At 45.1% G+C, this 26,383-nt stretch overlaps 2 protein-coding genes across 3 annotated transcripts; one reads left to right on the top strand and one right to left on the bottom strand.

Moving 5' to 3' along the window:
- On the bottom strand, positions 1 to 21,517 carry Rpt6 (26S proteasome regulatory subunit Rpt6). 2 transcript variants are annotated; one of them, XM_077659544.1, is made up of 11 exons: positions 21,405 to 21,517; positions 19,442 to 19,516; positions 19,285 to 19,354; positions 18,861 to 18,958; positions 17,787 to 17,912; positions 15,818 to 15,979; positions 13,213 to 13,376; positions 10,847 to 11,000; positions 4,670 to 4,768; positions 2,381 to 2,578; positions 1 to 195 (listed from the first exon to the last, which is right to left on the bottom strand). In XM_077659544.1, exons 1-11 carry the CDS (start codon positions 21,414 to 21,416, stop codon positions 142 to 144), a joined length of 1,212 nt encoding a protein of 403 aa, XP_077515670.1. In that variant the 5' UTR covers positions 21,417 to 21,517; the 3' UTR covers positions 1 to 141. The 2 variants fall into 2 exon arrangements, with proteins under 2 accessions (XP_077515670.1, XP_077515668.1); XM_077659542.1 differs by lacking the exon at positions 21,405 to 21,517 and adding an exon at positions 19,903 to 20,019.
- Positions 21,518 to 22,644: 1,127 nt separating this feature from the next.
- On the top strand, positions 22,645 to 25,950 carry Chpf (Chondroitin polymerizing factor). The gene is made up of 2 exons (XM_077659541.1): positions 22,645 to 23,735; positions 23,824 to 25,950. The coding sequence occupies exons 1-2, from the start codon at positions 22,908 to 22,910 to the stop codon at positions 25,324 to 25,326; spliced, it is 2,331 nt and encodes a 776-aa protein (XP_077515667.1). The 5' UTR covers positions 22,645 to 22,907; the 3' UTR covers positions 25,327 to 25,950.
- The last annotated feature ends 433 nt before the right edge of the window (positions 25,951 to 26,383 follow it).

Below are 26,383 nucleotides of genomic sequence, written 5' to 3'. Positions count from 1 at the left end.
TGAGAAGCAGGCACTCATTTTTAATTTTAATTCCTCAGTCGTGGTGCACAGGTCTGACCAGCAACAAGTCCAACAGCCCAGCAGCAAGGTGTCAAACCAAGCTAGTGCACCCTTGCCTTTCTTATGTACAGGTTCAGCTCCTCACTTCCACAGCTTCTTGATCGACATGTTCTTCTCAGCATCCTTCTGCATCACCTGCAGATGCAAGAAACAAGACTGTCAAAGTGTTCTCTGGAAACAGCACAAGACCAACCTCCGCCATAAACAGCTTCACCAGCATTCACCAGGTGCTGTGCAATTCTCTACCACTCACAGCTAACATCATTTTGCAGTGCAAGCTCCTTAGAGGTCACACCCACCGTGCAGGCAGCCACGGTGCACGGCGTTGTTGGTGCAGAAAGAACCTGCCAAGGCAACTGCACCTTGGAGTTGTGCGCTATCAACACAAAACACTAGTCATCCTCAGACAGAGGCAAAAAATTAATTGTGAAAAGCTTCTCGACGATCCTCTGTGCACACGACCAGACAAATCCTCTAGTGCTTGCTGTGCCCATCATGCCACCTTCTGCACCACTATATGCTGTCAAACAAGGCTGATGAAGTCACGAGAATACCCCCTTTACCTTTATATGATGCAACACCTGGCGTATTGTCGTGCTCCGCCACAGTAGAACCTTGCTATAATGTTCCTGGCTGCAATGTTTTCGCGAGCCAGTTCTGTCTAAGCTTCCATACAAACCCATGAAATATAAACTCGGCTGTTATGTCACAACTGTGGCAGTATTCCCATATGCTATGTCGCGAATGTCACTTCGTTGTAGTACTGTATCCAATGCAGGCATTTGGACAGCCTGCATTTAACGCACGTGGAACGACAACAACAGATCGGCCAGGCTGGGACTCTAGACTCCATCAGTGCTAAGCTGCTGCCAAATACGGCTTCCGGCATGTTGCAGTCCTCCTTAGGTGGTGCGGGTAGGGTGACTTCATTTCATTTTTTTCTTCGGCCACCCTAAAGTATGTTCGTACAATCCCATCACCATTGCTGAATGTTCACGAACGACTGAAGGCACGAAAACAAAACTATGCCATGGCAGACGCCATGCTGTGTGAGATACAGTTGTGCAGCTTGGCATCGAGGCATGTTTTATCATCCGTGTTTGCCTTGTAGCTTGCAGCTCAGAAATGGTAATATCTCCATTAAAACTGATGAGGATTGTGTAGGATTAAAGTGGCTGCCACGAAAACAAAGCAGGAGTGCGCACGAGTGCCCAAACTACGCACGCTCTGCACAGCCTCTCTCTTCGCTGCTGCCTCTCTTCCATCAACATCTGCTCCGGCAGACGGAGGGCCACAGCATGGCATTTAGGACATTTTGTGCATGCGGAAGATCGCAAGGGCCAAAAAGCATTGTCAATTCCAGACAAGCATGCTGCCTTTAGTAGAATAAAAAAAAAAATGCAGACAACAATGCACATTTTTTTCATGCACGTTTCTCGGCAACTATGTCTCCCGAGTGCAACAGTTGTTTTTTGTTCGCAGCCCCATGAAAAACGTAACAGCGGGGTTCTACTGTACAGGGAATCTACAAGATTGTCATGCTTCAATCAAACGTAACTCATCAAGTGCACTGATTTGCATTTGCAAAGCCTACATTCAGACACGAATGGCAAGTCAGAATGCTTTGCTGCACATCTTACTCAACAGAAGTTGAGAAATGTCCATATGTAACTGTGAATGTATGTGTACTTAATTTCTTTTGTTCGTGCATAAGGGTATTTATGTACATTTACGTAATACCCACAAAAAAGGAAGCGTTTAAGGTAATAAAGCGAAGTGAAGCATGAGCACGGCATCCTCCATGAACAAGCTAACATGCAGACTGCTTTGTTAAACAAAACACACAGAATGATATTATACAATATTATTTACAAGATAAAAATATAGGACACCGCTGCACACAGTACCACACAGCCTCCCAGTGCCCTGCCTATCCTACGCCCCTCCCAACGCGGCCCATCGGGCTCGCCTCCCAGGATCTGACCCTGCAACGCACACTTGTCACCTTGGCCCAGGACCTGCCAAACGATTCGCATGAAGGCTGCTGAATAGAAGTTTCATGCTACTACTAATATTACTACTACTACGTTCAATTAAGAATAGAAGGAAATTTAAACTTGGCACATCTAAAAAAATAAAGCCATCTGTACCAACTGAAACATGAGGAATAAGCAGATAAGTATAAATGCAGCAATCATGTGCTGCTGCATCAAAATTTCCTTGAGAAGTTGTGAAAACAACTTCACAGTGAACATTACGTAAGTATCATTGCTAGCATCTTGGCACACTTTCACAGTTGGCAGAAAGAAGCCTGACTTACCTTGGCGACCGCCATCTCAAAGTCCTCCTGGGTAACGTGGACACGTCGCTCTCGCAGGGCGTACATGCCAGCCTCTGTACACACACCCTTGACCTCAGCTCCAGAGGCACCGGGCATCATTTCGGCAATCTTGCGCAGGTTAATGCCTCGGGTCAGGTTCATCTTGCGCGAGTGGATGCGCAGGATGTCCAATCGCGCCTGCAGTGTGATGAGAGCAATGAAGCCAAAGCAATACAAGTGGAAAGACAAGCGACGCTGTTATGGAGGAAAAACGCTAAGGCGCCCATGTGCTGTGCGATGTCAGTGCACTTTAAAGATCCCCAGGTGGTCGAAATTATTCCGGAGCCCTCCACTGCGGCACCTCTCCCTTCCTTTCTTCTTTCACTCCTTCCTTTACCCTTCCCTTACGGCTGGGTTCAGGTGTCCAACGATATATGAGACAGATAAAAAACCAATTATTGAAATTCTAAAAGGAAAAGAGCAAAAGAAAGCTGTGGTGGCGACCTGCCATACTCATTTTGCACTGATATATGATACTGTAATGCAAGATCTACTCTGTGTGACAACAGCGGCAATGATATTTTGATGTCATGTGAAAACATTACAATGGCAGAGCTAACACAGAGCAGAAAGCAATGCAGATGCATTCACTTATGCCACATAATGCCAGTAAAAGGCATTTACAGAAAAAGCTCTTTAATTTGGAAATCGGCATAATTCGAACTGCTGGATCGGTCCCGGCCAATGCCCATGAAAATCTACAGCGTCAGATGCTCGCTAATTTGGACGCTACGGGTCTCGCACCGATTCATTTGAATGAAGGCTGTGTTCAGGCATGACCGGCCCAGCAAAAAATCTTCGAAATAGCGCAACTCAAGCTTTAGGACCGCGACACCGTGGGAAGCAGACATGCCTAATCGCGTCTCTGTCACTATAGCAATGCTGTGCATGCGTAGAGAGTGGTGGGGGTGAGATCAAGTGATAAAAACCTCTGCAGCATAAGCCAGCTAACCTAACTCAGCTGAACATCGTTTCAGATACCAACAGGCATGTCACTGCTGTTTTCTTCCCCCCCCCCCCCTACCCATCCCCCTTTTCCTCATTGCTTCAGCGCTGCTGAGCCGTTCTCTTCCTTCCGTCCGCGTGGTTTTGTACTTCAGTGTGCTGAAACTGGGCCCTCGTCAAGTGCCGTTCACAGTTTGTGCGGTGAAGCCTCCTCACACACAAGGGATATGGGTGTGATGGGTGTGACACAGTAGCAGCAGAGTTCCACTGCATTGCACTGTGAAGGTTGCAGAAAGCCCTTGATTATTTAGAGTCCTGCTTGAATGGTCGCGACAGTATGCACACACTAAAATATCAATGAAAACCTGCGAAATAGTGATTGCTGTGCTGCTCTCATATCAAAATCAGGCAACCATTGCCCAGTCTTTCCCCGAATAAATTCATCGGGATGCAAGCAGTTCTTGACAGTTTTTTTCGGGGCCATTCGATAATCCGAACCTTCCTATAATATGAACTTTTTTCCCGGTCTCTTGAAGTTTGAATTATCAAGCTTTTACTGTACTTCACATATATGTCGTACTACTTCATAATCATCTCGCTTTACATTGCCTTCGTGAAACTTGGTTGCGTACTGGCAACACTACTTGCAGACCATTCTTTGAACTGCAAACTTGACGGGCTGCACATTTCAATAGGCACTTTTGCTTCTAGAGTGGCATGGCACTGTTCTTCCACCTCGCACAGATTCTCATCAAGCTTGCTGGAGGGCATTACTATACAATGTAGTTGCTGAGCACATTGCGCGTGGTGCACAAACAGGATTGCAAAGCACTTTATGCAAGGTTCTCTTCAAACCCAAAAGACTTTAAACTGGGAACAGTTTTCCTGACTGAAGCCACTACTCTGTACCACATTTAGTGAAGGACAGCTAAACAGTTTGTGAAACTGGAATTTTCACACCATGGCAGCACAATCACCTGCCATAATTTTCAAGCCAATCTGAACAAAAACGGTTATAATGACTCACAATAATCTATGCCATAAGATGGCATTATTTGTACAGCAAAAATGCAGAGGGAACTATGCAAAAGTGGCACAATATGCCATGAAAATGCGGGAAGGTATCCCAGGAAATGCTTTCAGTTTCAAAAGTACCCTACAGATGTATGCTCGAACTGATATATGCACATGACATCACAATGGAAGCAAATTATATCACAATGTGTTTTGCTAGCTCTTTCAATAGCCAGAGCTGAAATTCTGTGCTGTCACAGAATGCCCCACCTCTTCGTTTGGCGGAGGGAACTCAATCTTCCGGTCGATCCTGCCCGGCCTCAGCAGTGCAGGGTCAAGGATGTCGATACGGTTGGTCGCCATGATGACCTGACAAGCGAAACATTATGTAGAAGTCAATACAGATTTCAGTTACAGCTAGGTCATATATTTGCAACCACATTTTTTTGTGTGCATCAATATTAGCGGTATGCAAGAGGCCTTAAAATGCACTGCACATACAAGTACCGTCTACTCTCATGTAAGTGCCACATCCGTGTATGGGCCGCATCCCGTTTTGGACTAGATAATTAAGAAAAAAAAATACGGTTTTACAGTTTTTTTTATTCGTGCATGAACCGCACACTTAAAATTAACACCCAGATTAAAAAAAAGAAAGTGCAGCCCTTACACGAGTTTATACGGCACTACAGTCTTAAACCCGTTAACAATATCAGTTGCAAATTTGGGCATGAACTGAGGCCAACTTTCAGAGGTTAGCAGACAAGATCCCCTAGCAACAACAAAACAAACAAGATTTGCATGTTCAAGCATGAAAAATGCATTTCCAAAAATTTACTTATGGCTCGAGGAAATTTGGAAAGCTGTTATAACAAGCAGACATAAATTCCCAAACATTCTCAATATTTGCAAAGCTGAATCCATTAGCTTGCATATAACTGCTGCAACAAGAAAGCTTGCACCACTCAGTGCTTGTGGGTACATAGTAGTTACTGGCGATAGTAGTTACTGCAGAGTGTGCCCCACTCTGTGCTTATAGGTGCATACTGCACGATCGGCACAACTGGTGTTCGTGACACTGGTAGTGTGCAGGCAGCGCAGTCATGTGTAGAGCACACAGCATCCTAATGCCACCCCACCCTCCCTACTGCATTGGCTGTGTCACTACCACATTGACATATTAAAGACCAGTGCTGCTTAAAATACAAAACCTGTCAGGGCCTCCTTACCCCATTACTGACAGCAGTCACAGCTTCCACATTTCACACTCAAAATTTTGTTAAATTGTTCACAATGCCCTTCATACCGAGAATTTTATAAATTCACATTGTACCGAATTTTATATCAGCCATGATCGCACCAATGATAATCTACTGTATAGATTCTGTGGGGGTACTTCAAATGCCATAACTGAGCTCTGGGTCCAGTAGGCCACAGTTGCCATGCCAATTATGCTATCATAAAACAGAGATGCTGATCTCTCTCACACTGTGCCAGTCAGCATAGCAACCCATCTGGCGACCAAAGAAAACAGCAGCCCAAATGTGCACAATAAAAAGACAGCACCCCCGTGCACAAGCTTACTACAAGGCCTACAGTGAAGGGCGAACATGGATGATATATCACTTGATCGCTTGCCACAGTGAAAACTTGACCAACACACAGAACGTACAACGACAAGTGTATTATAGCATGCCATAATGTCTGGCATGCCAAGAGCTATCCAAAACGGCTACCAGTGGTTCTATTTGAAAAACAATGTTCAAAAATCTCACCGGAAAGCTCTACAGCACACAAAATTTCAGTCAACTACTGCAGTGGCACTCAAACATCTTTTTCACTGAACGTGCCCACATTTTTGCCACCCTAATATTTGTTTGAAAACTATAATAATGGCTCTGCGTCAAAAACTTTTGCGTCAACATGAGTGTCAACAAGGACTGCACTATCCCTTTTTAAGCAGAAAAGCAAAAGTGTATAAAATACACCGTGGAGCCCTGTTGATACATGCCCAGGCCAAATGATTCCCCAAATCATACACTCAAAATCACTAGGAACAAAAATGTCCCACAGAGTTGCACTACTTTCCTCTCAATCAATGTGTTCCCGCATGACAATTCCCTGCAACTATATTCGAAATTTATACAAATTCTGTCATATAGTGCGTTTAGTGACCAGATGCACATGTGCAGAAGTAGTAGGCTGAACTTGGGGGCACGCAACATAAAAAGGTGGAATGGAACACCAGTCACCCCGTCTGGAGGGAAGACCGTTGTTCTGCTTCTACTATACGAAGCGGCTCGAAAGAGAGGACAGAGTTGGGACTCTCGCAACGTCTCATTCCTTGCAGGAAGTGCGCCCGGAATGTTCACGGCGCTGTTGTGTGTAAGAACAGAAGGGGGTGAAGAAAAAGACGAGCGCTGTTTCATTTTTTTTTTTTTTTTCAGAATGGCTGTATACGTTCCCGCCGCCTGCCTGCGCTTGTTTTCGGAAGGGAGGAGAGGCTGTCGTGTATGCGTGCAGTTCTTTCCAGCGCACACGAACTCGCCATTTTCTTTCTGCGCGTGTTCGGAGGAGGCTGCGTTTTGTCCGCAACCGCGCCGCCGCGTCGTTGTAATCGTGCGGTGATCCGGGAGCTCGCTTCCTCTCTTCGCTGCGGAACCTGCTTCGTTTTTTTTTTATATATATATAGATATTTCTTGGATCGACCCACCATAATATCTTCTCTGCGGTGCCTAAATGCCAGAAGGGCAAAGCGCCAAAAAAAAAAAAAAAGCACTAACATATGAGCTGGCCATTCCCATGGGGACATGACATGAAGAGAAATGCAGCACCTTCTTCGCAGAGCCAAGGACAAGGGTCAGAAGCATCTTAGAACTACAATGGCATGCTTACAAACAAGCGGGCCGGGTATACGGGACGCAGCTTGAACAAGAAAGCTGCAACAGTCAGCGGCCACAGTGGCTTCCCTGCAGCACATTGGCACATGGGTGCAAAGCGTCCGAAAACAATGAGGACGAGATCCTGGCTACTTTCATCATTGCAGTCGATTGACCAGGTGTAGTAAAGTTTCTTCCAAGCTAAGGACAATGCAAATGCAGACCAAATTCTGCAAGCATTAGAAAAGGAGGTGTTCAGATCTTGTGCCAAGGAATGCTAATCGACATTTCTATAAACTGAAATCACCAATAAATACATTGTCCCTCATTACTAGGGCCCGGAAATTTAGGCACTAAAGAACCCCGAAATAGGCAGGCATCTAGGCTCTAAAAAATATGGAAATAGGCGCTGTAAAGCAAAAATAGGCGCTTTGAATAATACCCTTTATTTATTAGTACAAGATTTATCAGTCAAGCACAGAGCGTACGCAGTCCTCAATTGAAGCACGCCACAAAAAAGCACATTCCCAGGTTTTCGAACTTGAAGCTCCTTCGGTTTTCGCTAAGTATAGCTTTGTACTTTGAAAAGCTTCCTTCGACATCACATGAAGTTAGTGGCACAAACCTAAAACATGAGTGTTCATAGGGGCTCACGCATTCAGGTGATGTGGCCGAATCGTCTCCGCGTAGAAGGTCTCCGATTTGGGAAACTGTTTCTAGGCCTCTATTTTTTTCTACCAATTGTTGCATCTTCGTAGAAGCAGTAGCGCCCTTTCCTTCCAGTCCCTGAAGTGCTGCTTGTACTTCGACTGCCTTCAATGATCCTATTTCCGTCAATGTTGAGAAGTCTGCACTGATGTATATCGGGTCTCTTTCCAAACTAGTCTCTTCGAACATTGCTCTTGCTTTGATCACACACGCAGCATCATCCTTGATTTCCTCAAAGACAGATTTGACAACTACAAAGTGACGTGCATAATATACTGCTATGTTTATACATGTTCCCGATCGAGTCACAACAGGCTTTGGCGGCAGAGGAATTTCAGGAGCTGTGGCGTGGAAAACAGCAATTCTTGACGAGATTTAGGAAACACCTGTTTTGTGCTAGATACTAGTGCGTCCACTTGGGGAAAAGAGAGCCGGACACATTCGGCAACACGATGCATTGCATGAATAATGCAGGTCAGGTGAACCATCTTGTTGTATAAAAGCGTCCGTCCCTTTCCTGCCTTGAACATGAAGGATGCCCCTTCCGTTACGAACAAAAAAACCTTCTCATACTGAATATTTCCTGGTCACAGAAGGTCCAGAGATGAAGTGAAAAAACGCGCTATCGTAGAATGGCTCATTTTTTCTAGAACATCTGTGTTGAGCAGGATTGCCTGTCCGGCTTTCTCTGGGCTCAATGTTCCGACGATGAAGTTGGCCACATACCACCTGGTAGCGTCCGTGGTTTCGTCGACTGACACCCAAGTGTAGTTGTCCCTAATTTCATCTCTGATTTTGGCGAGAGTATCCTCGTAGCGCACATTCACGTATCTCTTGAGAAGCACTGATTCATCTGAAACACGCTGCTTGGTGTACTTTTCTAGACAGCTCCGAATGATCACTGTTGGTTAGTTTCCACAACGGGATATCTGCCGCCAAAAATGCTTGACACAACTCTTTGGCAAATGACGATTCCTTCACTGTCGAACTACCGCTGAAAGCCTCTGCCAGTAGAAGCTGCGATGTCCGCTCTTTCATTCGCTTCAGCTTTGCAATACGCTTGTTGGTAGCAACGTGTTGCGCTATATGGCATCGCTTCTCACTTGATACTGAAGTTTCGCACACTTTTCCGAAATGCACAGTTTTATCAGTTCAAAAACATCTCCAAACTGCTAAACCCACTGCCTGCAACGAGCGCCTCTCGATGCCTTTTCTTTCAGCATGTCGATACGAAATTAAATGGACAGTGCTAACGAAGCAAAGGCTGTGAGCCCGCTCAAGTCAGTGTTGCGTGTTCTGGAAGCGGCAGGCGAAGAAGTGGCTATTCTCTGCGAAGGGCTAGGCGGCCGAGAGTCGACCGAGCGATCAGCGAGCAGTGAATGCGCGAGTGTACGAGTCTTGCGCGCGTTGAGACAACGGTTCCCGGCTGGACGGAGCGTGTTGAGGTGATGGTCCCCGGCTGGACGGTGCCGGTTCGGGTGTCGGGTTACACTCACGGAGGTTATATATAACCTCTTTGGTTGCGGCAGCTACAGTTCGAGAAAAACGTTTGGCGAAACCCGCGCCTTTTGTGCGTGCATTGGTGCGCACCTTTCACCATACTTAGATTTAGATGTCTCAAAATTGATAAACTGCACCGAGGACCGAAAAGCTGGATTTAGGCATTTATAGGCAACAAGTGCGGTTAAATAGGTAGTATTCCTAGAAAATGACAAAAAGGCAGGCAGGCCCAAAAATCCACCATTTAGGCATTTATAGGGATGTTTAGGCAAATGCCTAAAGTTCCGGGCCCTACTCATTACATAGTTACATTTTTCAGAAATTGGTGATTTAGATTATACGTTTACCTAGGTAACGTGTTTTTATTTTAAAAAAACAAACGTCAACAAGGTTCTAATGTAGAGCCCTCCAAGAAGATTTTAATAATACACAGGAAGCATCAGCCACCCAACGCAACGGCACCGGAACGAACCAGAGTGGAAAGAGGGTGAAGGAGTAGGAACACGTGCATAAATTATGCTGCAGGAGCAAGCGTTGTCTAATAGGCTGTTGTGCTTCGTGTGAGCAACCCCAGCTAGAGCTCACGTAAATGCAGATTTATTTTTTTTATCTCTCCCCTTTCACTCTCTCGCTGATCACTTCATTTACCATATAGAATCCAGGTGTGCACCCAGCGTAGCAATGCTACCATGCTTTTCTTTTTAACTACCTATAACCCCTATACAGAAGTGCACAGAACGTTCGAGTAGCGATTCGAAGCATTCGAGAGTGTCCTACGACGTGCCTCCCACCGATGGCAATGAAGTTGGCAGCAGAAGCAAGGCATGATGTGCGTGCATAGAGTTGTCGCCTATCGCGGCAAACAGCTATGTGTGGTAAATAGCAGCTATGTGTGATTAGTGTCTCACTATGTCTCATAAGCAGATCATGCTTTAAAACGCATTCTGGAGGAACATTTATGAAGGCATTTCAAGAACTTTCAAGACCAATGCTCTCGGGACAGTGGCCGTAAATGCTTCCCAGGCGGAGCACCGTACACTGCACATGACATATATGCAGAGAACTAGAGCCAGAAACGTGCCATTGGCCACACAGACAAACATACTACTCATAAATGGGCCACGGAGGGGTTCGTGTGCACCAAGATGAACAGACAGCCTGCCAGACAATGCTCACTCCAGCAGCAAAATTTCTGCGCATGCCCTAACCACACGGTGCTCTCTCTCTTGCTTTCACCCTCCCCAGGTGGTACTAAAACATTGGAGAGTTGTACAAAATGCACGACACCAAAAACTAATCCATCATCAGTGAGCCCACAACACTTTTTAAGGGGTGCATAGAAACATCACAACTTTCCCACCTTGATGTTCTTTGTAGCCTCAAAACCATCCAGCTGGTTCAAAAGCTCAAGCATGGTTCTCTGAACCTCGCTGTCACCGCCTGAGCCAGCATCAATACGGGACGATCCGATGGAGTCAATTTCATCCATGAAGATGATGGATGGTGCATGTTCCCTGCAGCATGACAGAATTGCTTTTAGCCCCAAGTAAACAAAATGAAAAGCATAGTGAGAATGAAAAATACAAATTCAAACGCAACACACACATGTACAAAATACCATTTAAACAATTTTAGGTCGACCTATTTTTTTTTTATTTGAAAGATCCGAAGTGAGGCGGTCGACTTACAATCAAAACCAAAGCATGGCACCGTAAAGAAAGGTGAGACAAACGAGATATCACGGATGCTACAGTGTGGTTGAAATTTTATATTTGCTCCACGGCTCTGCCCAGATGCATTTGGCTATTCTACACGCATGTTTTGAACGACAAAAATACCTGATGCCATGGTGCTCTTTGGTCGCAGATGCCCCTGCACCATTAAAATTCACTATCATGATCATCATCATCAAGAAAGTGTCTATAGTTGATGGAAGTGCCACTGCACCAATCGCGGTGGCACCACCACTTGGAAGGGCAGCGCTTCCAGGGAGTGTCGATAGTGGATGGAAGCACCGATGCCGCTCAAGCATAGTTTCTCTTTGGCTCTGTTCGGCACAAATAACGACTGCCGGCCACATTTTAGCAGCTTTTAATGTACTGCTTCGTCAATGGCCATTTGTACTCCTGGTCTGGTAAACATCCGGCGCTCATTCACTGCTACGCTCAAGATGGCTGTCATTTTTTCCGCTGAAGAAATGAACTGCGCACCAAGCCACGGGTTTGACATCTCAGAATGAGTGATGCAGGCATTTTGGCTACAGCAAGGCAAAATTTTCAGCTCTTCCACGCGATGCATGATGCAGTTGTTTACAAAGTGCGGGATTTCACAGGATGATGACGTTAGAATGATATGCTCTGGGACCGCAGCAGTGGATGATGACGGCAGCGCTAGTGAGGATGATGGCGCAAGTGTGGATGAGTAGCCCTGTGACTAATACATTTTTATTTTGAAATGTGCCCACAGGCACACCCTTTTTTTTCCTGACATGCGATATGGGGGGGGACTTACATTCGAGTTGACTTACAATAGTGTAAATACGGTAAGCAATGTTGGCTACAGATCCCTCAGTCAGGTTTCACAACTCCCATATCGCTGTGTTAAATTGCTGTGGCAACCTATACGTGGAGCCAAGCTATTTGCGTGGGCAAAGCTAATTTTGGACGAGTGGAAGGTAGTACATGCCCCGTGCCAGTGTTCGTTCCTGGCAGGATGCAAGGGGCTCCATGTGTCAAAAAAAGTCGTTAATCCTTATGCAAATATGTTCCCGTAAAGAAAATTCGAATTGCGCGCTGTTTACCAGGCTCATTCGCGCTGGTGATCGCTTCCCCGAGCGAGCAGTAGGTAGCACAAGGGTAAACTTCTCATCATCTCCATCTCCAGTGCACGCGTCGCACCGGAATTCGAAATTACAGGATTTGCAGTTTGGTTGGCCACTAGTAAGTCGGGCCCCACTCGAGTGTGGAAGGCAGGGTGGAACAACTTTTCACTTTTGATCTTCACTGGCTTCACACTGCTGCCCTTGTGAATGTACATCATTATGCATTTGTTGCATTGAGTTATGTGCAAGCCACAATGCCATCGTGCGGGAAACTACAAAGCAGAATGTGGCGGTGGCAAAACTAAACACGAGGGTGGGGACATGGTATGCGTCGACTTATATTTGAAGTCAACTTTCTTTTTGGCCAGCAAGGCTTCAAGCTGGATGAGCGACTTTTTCACGATCCCAATGACTTCGAATTAACAAGGTTTTACTGTAATAACTTGAATGAAATATCGCAAACATCGGTGTATGTTTCATATAAACTATGGATCCTAGACGCTTGACAGGAATCGACTGCTCATATGCCTCAAATGCATGTTACAGGTTTACTGAAAGCTCAAACAAAGTGGACTTTAATAATCAGACACTCGTTGTAGGGTATAGCAAGCTACAGAGATTACATATGTGCGAGTATTAATAGTCGATGAAACATCGTGAAACCACTCTGATTAGTGAAGCAATAGAAGACAGGAATGTTTACCAGACATACTGCCGGCTACCTTCTCGATACCTCCCAGGCACAATATTTAATCAATAAAGTTCTCTTCAGCAAACATTCCCAGTCTACTACATGCAGCTTCAGCTGTGCACTGTAAATCTCCATTTCAAACTCATGACCACAGCATACTACAGTCTGATGGGCACCAAATACCCCAGTTTTGGGCCAAAAGCAAGAAACTAACCTGGCCATGACGAAGAGCTCACGCACCATCCGTGAGCCTTCACCAATGAACTTCTGCACAAGCTCCGATCCAGACACACGAATAAAGGTGCAGTCTGTGTGGTGGGCAACAGCTCGTGCCAGCAGCGTTTTGCCTGTGCCAGGAGGTCCATACAAAAGGACACCCTGCAAAAAAAATGCCCCGTAAGTGCCCAGCACGTATAAGTGCGAGAAAAACAGGCTGTTTCCATGGGCTGTAGCACCCCAAAAGTAGTCATGAACAAAAGAAGAAAAAAATGATCTTGCACAGTGCACTATGTAGGGAGACCTAAGCATCTACTGAAAATACGGAAAGCCGCAGAATGATACATCCCTGCACCACCTGGTTCAACCAAAGCAAGCATACAGCCTTGGCTTCGTGCCCTAATTAACTGCACAGTAAGCTTTGCAACTGTTGCCATCCATGAAAGCCAACTATACACATAGCACAGAGATGCATACATGTACACGTATCGCTGACGGCAAAGCTGGATTACATTTGCAACCATTGCATTCAAGTAGGAGATGTATGCAATGAAAAGCTAGAAAGGCTCCATCTAATTTTATCAAGAACCACTCTGCGAAAGGCATTGTATCTCTACATGTAGAGACCCTCTCAATAAAAAAACAAAACGCTCTGGGCATTTTTCAGGCTTCACGGGAACATTTCTTCGTTACCAGCTCAGTTTTGTTCCGCAAAACTGCCATTACCCCAGCATGACACTTGTAAATCACTAACACGCCCTAATTTTTTTTAGGAGAACAGTCAATTTTTTGCTTACGTCCATGTTCATGTGTAACTGCAAAGGAGGCTCTCTGCTTGCCATAGAAACCACAGCAAGGGGGCATAAGTTCCATGAGTGTACTGTTAATAATGCAAACGCCGATCACAAGAATTTACAGCACCATGAAAGAATGAGAGTGGAGACAACCTTTTGTTTCAGGGCGTCTGCTATCATCTGTCACCAAGGAGATATAGCACTGCTAGTACAACTTTTGCAAAAACCCTCTTTTTCAGCCAGAATGGTAACAGACGAAGCGGACTTTTGATTCATTTTTACCAATCCAAGCAAGGGCCTCACCAGAATGCAACATGGAAGGAGATCGCCATATGCAGCACAGCGTCTCATGTTTATCGCACCTCATAAAAGCATGCAGAGTGCGCATTCATGCCAGCCAACAATTACACAGCACTGCAACATGGTAATCTAGACTAAAATTTCAAAACACAGTTCCACGCCATCACAGTAAGACTCTAAGCTGAATTTCAGCCACCAGCCTTTGAATCCACACAGTCCGTAATCCATTCATTACTGGTGGTTCCGGCTTAAGGAAGGTTCTCGACGGTAAATACCTACATCATGTCTAAGGCCCCTTGATTCCCGTGATTCCACGAAAAATCGCGGATAAGCATTTTTTTGCAAAATTTTGTGCTGGCAGTCAAATTCTCATTCTTCGATACAACTGTTGTTACGGGCATCAGTAGGCATGACAGAATGATGGGAAGAACACTAATTTACCTCATTTGCATGAATACAATGGAAGGAGGAGTTTCAGACCTCGGGAAATTTTTTTTAATATTACTATGATTATAACAAAATCCCAAACTAATCAGGCCAACCATAGCCGAAGGAACATCCACCGCAGGTCAGGTTTTCACTAGAAAAAAGGTTTTCATTTGCAAGCGTGCTTGGACTTAGTCAAGAATCGCTAGTCCAAGCTGCTGAGAGGAAAGTTTACCTGAAAAACTGCTTAAGAATCGAAATCCCGTGAAAGAAACCTTGCACCCATTATTTCTAAGCAAGATGAGCAAGGTGAAGGTTTCAATGTCCTCTCTTTCTGAGCTGAAATAAAGAAGTGACCCTAACACTCTCCTCCATTGCAGTCATTACAGAGATCTTGTGTATCAAACAAGCGCCATTCTTTGAGTGAAAATAACACAAACATTACTTGATGCTGAGCTACATTCAGTAGTTTGGGACTGCCTAAAAAAACTGTAAAATAGGTAATATGACCCTGCGTGCACCTCATAAACACAACAGGCTTAATCCAATCGAAACATAAAAATAACCCATCCAAGGAAGGACAAATGATCCTTTTGTATCCAGAGGCGAGAAATAAAGGAATGTGGGAAAATGCTATCAGTAACAGCCACCTTCAATTTGCAACACGTGTGCTCAGAAAATAAACCTGCATGTTTCTTTCATACACCTTAAGTTTCCCACGAAATTTCGCGGATTCTTAATTCTGAATTTGCAGAATTTTGCAGATTCTTTAATCTGTATCTGTGGTATTTGAAAATTGAAATTTTCCACTAGAGAAAGTTGGGGGCCTTGGTCAAGTTTGGTAAGTTGCCTAACTACGTGATACGCTGCCAGGTGCATGTGTCGTCTGCTCTAGAGCTTTCCTAAGAAGTAAACATCTTCACGGTTAGTCACATGACACACCCAACATATTAAAAGAAGCCATTCCAGTCAATGTAAAATTTTGCTTCAGTTGGCCTTTAAGATGAAGGCAGCATTACAAAGACTAGAGAAACAGGACAAATTTTTACTTTCAGTACACAGGAAGAGCTGCACGAGGCTTACCTTAGGCTGCGCAATGCCAAGAGCCTCGAAGAGCTCAGGGTGCTTGACGGGTAGCTCAATCACCTCCTTGATTTCCTTGATCTGCTTGTCGAGGCCACCCACCATTTCATAGGTAGAGTCGGGCACTTTCTCCACCATCATAAGGCTCACCAAAGGATCCACCTGAAGCCCCATCACATAAGCACTGCTCAAAACTGCCACGGCTGTCTGCATCGCCTTACAACCCATCCCGTTTTTTTTTAAACACTCCTCATTTTCGCTCCCATACTTTGTATTCACACTGCAAACAGCCTCTATAATGCATTCCGCATTCCTCACTTCGGAGCAACATAGCAGCAGGCAAAAAAGTACTGGACAACAATAACTATGCCTGCTGTGCTCTTAGGAATAGAAAATGTTAAACACTTTCCTTACCGAGCCCACTCAAATAAACCACTAGTGGCAAATTATATCAATCTATGATCTCATAGTGTTTGACGCATTTCTCTGAATGTGGTATTCCTTTAATGGTAGCACCACAGTATACGCTTTCAAAAACTGCAGTAGTTATGTATCTATGGCAAAAATATGATGCTTTGAGGCAAGCTGGCAGTTACTGAAGTTTGACCACAGTAGCAAAATGGGACGTGTTTGCCATTCCCTGCTAAACTTTCACAACTAGGTAAGAAGTGTAGCCCTTTTGTTTCACTCATCACAAGCATTTCATTTTTGTGATCAGAATGCTAGAATCCCTCAAAGACGCTGGTGGCAGCGATGACACCTGTACTTCATTATTTTTTTCTTTTCTAGCTTATAAAAGCTCCGTTCTCAGTGAGAGTGGTCTCGCAGTGGTTAGCACACGGTACACTATATACAGGCCAACTTGAGTCCCTTTAAAGATTTGTAAATTTACGCTTTTAATTCTTTCAGACTCATCCAAGAACGTTCTGGGGATATGTCTGCATATTGCCTCAGCACCTCTGGACAACGGTTTCTTGCTCTTAAGCCCTTTACACCCAGAGAGTAATGGGAAGAATGTATGTTCAAGGACAAGTGAGTGCTATGAAGCTGAAATTACCATATTTACTCGATTCTAACAAGCTCTCGATTGTAAGGTGCACCCATTTTTCATGGTCAGAAAAAAAAAAGAGTGCAATCTCTTCAATTGTAACATGCACCCAGATTTTCATGCTTCCCACACGAAGAGTGAGCAGCTCGCTATTAGCACACAGTTTCAGTGCACTAGAAGATCCACACAGATGGAAGCGAGAGACACACGCAAAGGTGCCAATCAACATCCTAAACTGCATGCAGCTGTGTTCAGTTGGCTGGCTGACGCGTGGCTGATAGCAACAAGGCTTCCGTGCCAACCATATTTTTAATAAAGTATTAATCAATCAGCCGCCATCACCAAAGGCTGGCGTGAACCTCAGGACAGCGAAACCGAAGAAGCTAAGCGGTCGGACTGTTCTCGAGGCGGGGGGACCATGTGTTTTTCGTTGTGCCTTCCATTGCGCGCAAGTCAGAGTCATGTGGGCAACTCTGTAGCATGCAATTCAGGTTTGAGTAAGGATATTTTGACAATCGCTTGCCATGCCAGTCATACCTTGACGCAGCCTGTCTTCGCAAAGTTGTTCGAATTAACCGGCGCATGACACATAGCAGCCTAATTAGCGAGTGTCGGATGCCATAGAGTCACATGTGTGCCAGCAAGGACAGCGCCAGCTGTTCGAATTATCCGGATTTTCGAATTAACGAGGGTCCAATTAAAGAGCTTTTAGTCTATCGACGAAGCCGCCATTGTCGTGATGCCGATGAGATTAGGGTGTTGCTGACGTAGTTTCATTTTCATACTCGATTCTAAAACACGTCATTTTTAGACGAGTTTTTCCGGAAAAAAGGTGCGCATTATAATTGAGTAAATACAGTACCTGGGTGCAAAAACAAATATATGCTTAGATGGAACGCAAGAGAAGTGTTTGCCACTAACCTTGTTTGGCAATATCTTGTGAAGTGTGTAACTGTCATTGCGCAGAGCTACTCTGCTGTTGGGGGTTACATTCGCAATGTCGATGTTTTTGTCAATATCTACCACGAATTTCCCTTCTGGGTGGACCTGCAAAAACACAAGCAAGCATAAAATTATGCAGTGACAAGAATTCATAACTACTCACTACGACTACAGCACTGCCAAGCTTCCAGGTTTTTGATGGCCTGTACCTATAAGAAAACACGAAGAGATGGCCTACAGCATAGACATGGCACGTGATGGTTTTTTTTTTTACACATGATCTCAAGTGACCAAAGATCACGAAACAAAGGAATCAAGACTCTACATACAACATCAGAACCACCCCCATAGACACGAAACAAAGGAATCAAGACTCTACATACAACATCAGAACCACCCATATAGACTAACAAAATAAATACTAATCTAGCCACAGCTGCCACAACAGCATAGCGCAACATTATAAGTTTAAGATCATGTAGCTGCATGCCCACACAATGCGCATACTTCTTGTCACTGGCTAGCAATAGCAAATAAAAATTAATTCATTTGAGGTCTGCCTGCGGTTAATCACATACCAACCTAGTTATGTTAAACAGTAAGTGCAATGAGGGAAATGGTATTCGCTTCGTGTAGCTTGTAGTGCAGATGAGATATGAATATCAATATGAAGCCATTTTGGTGTAAATTTTTAAATATGCCTACACTCAGGCATGGAAAAAACAAAACATGTTTCCAAATAAAATGGCTTTCGGCAAGTGTAACATGCACATCCAGCCAATCACAGTGACATAGCTGACCAGTCGCATTAAGAATCAAGCAACTTGTTTACAGAAACAGGACAGCCTTTGACCTAAACAGGGCACAAATACACCAATAAAAACTACCACCTTTTTATGCATACTGACACTGCTGCAGTTCCCGAGTGCTAAGCGTGCATCCCAGTGTTTCCCTTCACGAGTAGCCTCCAATTATTAGTACCAGCAGCCAAAAACTCCGAATAAATGGCGGCAATTTGTACGTCTTGTTATGGCAAAAGTTGAGTGAGCTTACCTTGACAAGAACTTTCTTCTTGTCCATCGGTTTCACGACCTCACCAACATAGGATCCTTGCTCCTGCAGTAACTGCAGCTCTTCACGAAGCATCCTTACTGTAAGAACAAGTACAAAGTGTTCAGAACCAAACAGAAACGGCAAACAAAATAAAATACAGTACAGAGAAACTGCAACGACAAGATCCAACAACGACCACTACTACATGGAGAATGCTTGCCAAACGGTTACTACAGGCAAAACATTGACTCATTTACTCAAATGTGGTCAGCACGAAGTTTTAAGCGCGGGTACATGACAAGTATTCGTATTAAAACGGGCGGAGTTACGATATAGTGGCGCACGTTCTTATTTATACCACCATGAAACCTCAGTTTGCGCAATGAAACCACAAAAATAATGAAATGCGAGAAAGAAAACGCACCCTTGGCGTTAAGTTCGTTTCTTTGTGCTTGCAGTCGCCTAAGATTTTGCGTCTTGTCAGAGACCACAAGCTGAAATGGGAAAAAGGAAAAAAAGTGAGCATTTGTCCTTTCAATTCAAGCTGCCCCTAGTATTGCGAACGACAAAACACGTAATACCTGGAGTTCTTCGATCTTTGTTATGTAGTACTGCTTCAGCCCATCTCCCTTAGAAGGTAATACATCGACCTCCATCTGTAAGGACATTTGATATAAGCACACTACATGTCTGACAAACGGCTTCCCTATGTAAAGATACCCATCTCCCAGAGGTCAGTGACATGGTCACCTATGCCGAGGACAACAACACAGAGTAAGCAACCGTTTTATGAGCATTGGTCATGGTTATTTGCACTTTAACAACACATGCACTCTAAGCATGGGCAGACTGTTACGTAGGACGGCTATCAAACAAACTACAGCAGAAAACGCATGATGACTGGCACAAATTGCGACTGAAATTAAGCTTTCCTCCCAACGCCGCAAAGAAGACAATTGAAAACAAAGCGAAGCCTGAAATGCCCGTTGAAATAAAGAACAACAGCAGATCCAACTTCAATGAACAGCAAGCAAATACCTACTTTCACTGGCGCCGAACTATCCGTAACGCTTGCTGCCGCCATGTTGACTACTGGAAATGCCGCAAAGTACCGGAAGCTGTACTATTACAGGAAGTGAAAAATGTGTCGTGGAAATTTTTATTTGCGACTAACAAAATAAAAATACTAAAAAATTGTGGCATAAAATAAAATTTGTTGAATAAGACATAGTTTTGTGTTGAATAGAATAACCATTTATAACTATGAACTGCGAACTGCTTTCCGAGCGGCGGCGGCCATTGCAGTACCCACGCTTCGCTGGGAGACCTACTGCTTGCGAATTAGGAAGGACGCGCGCGCAGCGTTTTTCGGGCTAAATGCCTGGGTGCGGCGTGTGTCCCAGTGCACGAACCACTCGCGAAATTACTGGAAGTTGTTCCGATTACCTAGAGAAACCAAAAGACTCATTTGACGGGTAAATATCAAGCGCGACAAGTGTGTGTAGTGTAATACGAAAGCTAGCCGCTCATTTTGTCGTTCATTCATTCATTCATTCATTCATTCATTCATTCATTCATTAATTAATTCATTCATTTTCGACAGAATCAGGTAAATTGTACATGTATATATACATTCGTTTTGTTCATTTCGTGCTTTTGCCCGCGGCGTTTATCTTTCATGCTTCTCTTGAGTATATATGCGCGCTGAACTGGTAGAATTTTCGGATTACATAAATGCATGCTTTGCTCTTCGCTGTATACAGGCTGCGGCGTGCGTAAGGATGTACACGCTATGCTATCCGTGTCACCCACGCTTTGTACACATTTGTTCTGCTCACAATGATAAGAGCATGCATGTGCTCGATGCAGTGGTAGTTTTTATAGCAGCGCACTAAGGACGAGGCACAATAACAAGTACGTCGGGACGAGGCGCTGAGCTTGCTTTTTTCTTCTGTTCGATGCACTGCGATTAAAGAAAACTTAGATTGCATTTTTTTTTCAAATTGGTAACATGATGAGTGACCATGAATTGATGGTTGCTTGACCGTTGCCTGGGGGCGAAAGGGGGAGGAGGAAGAGGGGGGTCAAAGGCCTGGCTAGGTAAAATAGAATAACCATGTTTCTTTCCGCACTTCGTGAGGCAAAGAACGACGGCTTTTGAAAAAGCTGTTCTAGAGCATGCTTGGGACGTTGTTGCTGTTTTGAGCGCATATGGTGTCACAGAGTGCCACTTCCAATAGACACCTTCCAATGGAATATATAGACAACAAATTGTATTGCTTGATTTCTTCCCTCAAATGATGCGTTAGATATTAGAATACATGGATTACAGCGTCGTATTCGCTTACGACCGCCAAGTAATTCATAATTGAATTCTTTCTCTCGTGCTGTTTCGGTTTTATCAACCGAACTGTGACGTTGGTGTTTAGGTCAGGTGATGCGCTAGGAAAACTAACGTAATCGCTGATACGTAGTTTTTATTCACTGCAACACTCAAGCTAGTCTTTTTGAGGAGAGATTAAGGCAAAAGTAGTAATAGCTTACCACTGTTTTCATCTGCTATCTTCGGAGCCACGTGGAGAAACTGCAGGTGTTTGTTCGGAGACAGAAAAGTCATATCGCAGTAAGACACTCCGCATTGTATCGGCCCGGTCAAATAAATGGTTAGTTTCCTCCCTTCTGCAGTGCTCAGAGATGTTGCTTCTACTGGAACGGATTCGGCCGGGAGGTGACTCAGCCACACCTGTCTTTCAGAAAAAGTCCGGCACTGAGAGCGACTTCTAAGATCTTGGCGACAGTCTTCCCCAAAACTGATAGCGGCGGCCAGTTTCCACCACTTCTTTTTGCTCGGTGGGGCCAGATGTTTCCTGAAACTAAGGCCTCCTCACGATGGCAGGAAAAAAAAAAAGTTTAGGTGTATGATCTGCCTCATACCTGTATCCTGGTGAGCTAAATCATTTTTCGCACTTAAAAAGCAGTATACAACTCGGGTAATGTACAACCAAACGAAACAGTAACCCTCGCTGCAGTTCACGTCGCCCCTGAAAAAACCATTTAATATTCGTAGAATGTCAAGGGTGGAATGTTGGGGGAGTCGGTATTGATCCATGAGAAAAGGAGCGCGAAAACAAGACGACGGACGAAGACAGAACACAGCACGAGCGCTAGCGACGAACGAAGACAGAACACACAGCACGAGCGCGCTCGTGCTGTGTGTTCTGTCTTCGTCCGTCGTCTTGTTTTCGCGCTTCTTTTCTCATATCTCGTAGAATGTCGCTTAGTCACGGCATTCTTCCAGCTGCAAAGTGATTACGTGACATCACCATCACTGCTTTCCACTCGGCGCGGCAGCATACACTTGTAACGGGGCTAATCGGTGATGGAGAACACAACTTTAAAGCAGTCGTCAATTTCATATTGACAACAAAAAATTATATAGCGTCAGTCAGTGACTATTTTCACCACCGATGATTATTTCCGCACATTCTTAACGCAACAAGGCCTTTTTTTTTTTTTTTGCAACGAACTCTACATGCAGCTCCTCGGCGCCCGTTGGCTGCCTGCGGAGTTGTCCACAAGATGGCGGACGCCGTAGCAGACGACGCGGTTGTCTTCACCCTGCATGGCAGCGTTGGGAAGCGCGCGCATTGAGGTACTCTACTCACGGTCGGTCTCGAGGGGGGCGCGTGCTCCGTCTACCGGTTGTGCCCCGTCTACTGGCGGTGACTGGCGGTCGATATGTGCAAGAAAGCTCCGGCACGAGAGCAGCAAGAGCGGCAAGAGCGCGTGGAGTTTCCAACTCGGAGGAGGCGCCGTGCCACTTCAGTCCTTCAGTCTGCTCGACGCGCGCGCGAGTTGGAGCGTCTTGTGAGCAGAGGTTTGCTAAGCGGAGGGGGTGATGCGGCGGTGCCCGCGCGCGACGCATCCGTTTTCTTTTATCGCGATGTTATTGAAACAAAGTACTCCGTAATTGTGTTTAACCAGTGAGCTCGCCCCAGCCGCGCCGAGCAGTGCCGAGTTCGATGTTTCAAAATCGGACAGGCACAGATGATACTCTTCGGTAGGCGGTCGTCAAGAGTCGTGCTTCACAAGAAACTCGTCCCACTCGGAATATGCTTCGGTGTCCTGCTCTCGTTGACGGCAGTGCCGTTCATGGGCTGCCAGCAACGGAAGTCGCCGCCCTCCGCGAAATACGGCTTCTTGCGCTGGCAGCAGTTCCCACCGGAAGACGACGAGGACTTCGAGCCTGTGTTGAGGCTGGACGGTCACTTCAAGACGTCGCAGGCCAACAGTCCGGAGAAAGTGGTGCTCAAGCGGCCGCGCTTCTACAGCACGGAACTGGAGATACGCGAGAAGCTTCTCGTCATTGTGCTTACATCGCCCGAGACCGTCGACTCTTTCGGTGCGGCAGTGAACAGAACATTGTCCAGGCATCCCAACAAACTCATTTTCTATTCATGTGCCTCGGACGGAGACAGTTCAGCAGCCGCCGCGGTTCTCAGCGCTCCGTCGGTGGTGCAGTTGCCCGGCACAAAGTGCGACTACTTAGCTTCGCACGCTCTCAGACATCTCAGCGTAAAGAACACTGCAAAAGACTTCGATTTTGTGTTTCTTATGCGAGATAGTACATATGTGAACGGGGAAAAACTGGTTAGTATCGCTACTCATGTGAGTGTAAACGTTGAGGTGTTCTTGGGTAGGCTTTCAAACGGTCTTTGCGATCTGGATGCCGGTTTGTTGCTGAGCAACGAAGTGTTGAAGAAAGCACTTGGAAATCTTGACTCGTGTTTGGACGGAAGAAGTGAAGTCCTGGACGACCATATTGCTCAGTGCATCACCAAAGCATCTGGAGTTTCCTGCAGTGACATCTATCAGGTAAGCTGCCATGTTTTAGAGTTTGCTTTATAGCAACCTGCCCCTTCTTGTAGTAATGACATTCTCTTGTGTTGTGTGTGTTTTGTAGGAGCAGCCGTTCTACACCTTCAACATTGAAAAAGACTTCGGCTACGTACCAGACCCAGCAACTCTTACAACAAGGAAGGATTTCAGTGCAGTGGTTACTGTCTACCCAGTGCTCACATCAAAGTACTTTTACCGCCTGCATCACCACTTCAGCCTTTACAATTTGCGCAAAGTGACAAGACAGATTGCATACACGGAGAAACAAATTGCTGACGTCGCCGTTCATCTGCCCAATGATACCATGGGACGAGCAGAATGGCCGCTTGGTGTGGAGCCAACTTTGAAGCCCTCAAATAGGTTTGATGTCATTCGTTCTGTATACTTCAATGATACCCATCTGTTTTGGAAGACGGACAGTGAGGTCATAAGCCTGATCAGTGGAGCTGAAAAGCTCAGTATAGAGGACCTCAAAATTTCTGCAAAGGAATTTCTTTTAAACTCTTTTCCAAAGAATAATCTAACGGTTATTTCTACTGTTGATGGGTACAGAAGATTTGATCCAACAAGAGGACTGAGTTACATGATGCACCTTTTGCTTCGAAATGAAACGTCTAATTCAGAAACCTACAGAACTTTGGAGTTCCTAAGACCACTTGGAAAATCTGAAGTCATCAGTATGCCCTATGTCACTGAGCACACGCGGATCATAATGGTGCTGTTTGTCAAAGAAAAAGAGCTTGACCATGTTGCTGTTTTCATTGAAGAATATGCCAAGACATGTCTGGAGAAAAATGATAACAGTATGCTATTGCTTGCTTTTTTGCAACCAGCTGGTGTGCCTGACATATTTGGAAACATTAGGAGCTTTGCTGTTTCCAGTTCAAATCGCTTTCGAAAAAGCAACGCTAAGCTCGCAACAATCAGTATTAGAATTCCAGAGGATCGACGAGTGCCTTCGGACTTTGCACTGATTGATCTTGTGGTGCGAAAACTCCCACAAGACTCCCTGATTCTTCTCTGTCAAACAGGAATGGAGATCAGGATGGACTACTTGAACAGGGTGCGCATGAACACAATAGCTGGGGTCCAAGTGTTCTTGCCTATTCCATTTTCTCAGTTCCACCCCATCATCACGGAGCAGGATCCAATTGCTCCAGCCTTCCTCGAGCTCAAGAGAGAAAACGGCTTCTTTGACAGCAATAACTTCAAGCATTTCAGTTTCTATGTGTCAGACTACTGGCGCCACCGTGCTCTTATTGCAAAAGAAGTGCCTCTAGCACACAGCAGCACTGATCTGACAGCTGGCCATTATCACGACCTTACCTTTGGCATTGTGGAACTTTTTCTCGTGTCCAAACAGCTTCATCTGTTGAGGGCTGTGGAGCCTGAGTTACGAGTGCGGTACATCTGGAGAGACTGTGGTGATGAGCCCAACCTCAGGGCAGCTGAGAACTGCAAATTGTCAAGACTCTACTCTGTAGGTAATAGGGGTCAGCAAGCCAAATTTCTTGCCTTGCAGGCCACGCCTGCAGTGGCAGGCAGTGATGTTCCTTCTAGTTCCTGACACCCAACAAGTTTGGCAGTTGACTGCCTCTCCAGACAGGGCATTGCCCCTTAGTCCTTGACAGCATAATCACCCTTTCTGTTGGCATTCCTGGAAGGTAATCAGGCAGGTGGAGTGCACATATGAAGGGTGTCTAGACAGCTTTCAGACATTGCCTTGCTGTCTTGTTGCTTTAACCTGAGACCCTTCCTAATCTTACTAGGTGGTTTTTCTTGGTTTTATCTGAAGATTGTACAGTTTTTCTTTTGTTTTTAAAGAACACAGTCAATATCAGCTGTTATTACTGCCACTTTTTCACTCACCTCTTACAAGTTGTTGAGGCAGGGGTTGTTATGTCAGGGTTTCTATTGTGAGGTGCATACCACAATAATATTTTGCCTTTTGAATTTCGCCCACGTTTTTATGGAACTCCTTTACCTTGTTTTAATTATACAGTATTGTTGTAAATCTGGTTGAATTTAATGCTGCTGAATGCAATGTACTTGTCTGTCATCAGTGGTCACTGTGCCTTAATTTTGGCTTCGCAGGTGCACCATAACATCTTGACTGCTGTAAGGGTGCATTAGCGGCACCATTTACTGTTTTTCTAATTCATTACTGTGAATAAATATGGTGCACATTTTCTCTATTGTCTTGATATTCCAGTGGGCCAACATGCAGCTGTGCTAAAGTTGCCAGGCGCCTATACGTGTAGGACTCTGCTTGGCTCACATAAGGGATTGTCCAGACGTTCTTAGCTGCCAAATATCAAAGGTTAGACGTGGCAGCATTTGCCTATCACACATAGATGACGCCCTGTAAAATTTACATCTGTCTGAAACTGAGCTGATAGTCAACTGGATAGACGGCACAAGGAAACGAGCTTGAAAACATCGATGCCGCTGTTTGCCTGTGTTTTGTGGACCCCGTTTATGTGCAACAGTGTGCTTTAAATGCTGCACGCACGAAATAGTGCAGCTTGCGTACGGAATTCGGCACGCCATTCGATTTGCTTCCGGTTAAGCCGTTTTTTTGCTGCCGCCTTCGATGTCTTGCTCGGGCCTCTGGGAATGACAGG

Source organism: Amblyomma americanum, chromosome 3 (genome assembly GCF_052857255.1).
Source record: "Amblyomma americanum isolate KBUSLIRL-KWMA chromosome 3, ASM5285725v1, whole genome shotgun sequence".
Lineage (NCBI taxonomy): Eukaryota > Metazoa > Arthropoda > Arachnida > Ixodida > Ixodidae > Amblyomma > Amblyomma americanum.
Note: the sequence above shows the minus strand (reverse complement) of the source record. Positions and strands in the feature narration are given on the sequence as shown.

Bases quoted from the DNA above. Each gene is read 5' to 3' on its own strand.
- Rpt6 (XM_077659542.1), bottom strand. From the start codon at position 19,944: ATGGCGGCAGCAAGCGTTACGGATAGTTCGGCGCCAGTGAAA. The intron at 11,001-13,212 runs GTTAGTTTCTTG...GTCATGCTGCAG, and splicing joins GAGCTCTTCGTCATGGCCAG to GGAACATGCACCATCCATCA. The intron at 196-2,380 runs GTAAGTCAGGCT...TTGCATCTGCAG, and splicing joins TTGAGATGGCGGTCGCCAAG to GTGATGCAGAAGGATGCTGA.
- Chpf (XM_077659541.1), top strand. From the start codon at position 22,908: ATGATACTCTTCGGTAGGCGGTCGTCAAGAGTCGTGCTTCACAAGAAA. The intron at 23,736-23,823 runs GTAAGCTGCCAT...TGTGTTTTGTAG, and splicing joins CCTGCAGTGACATCTATCAG to GAGCAGCCGTTCTACACCTT.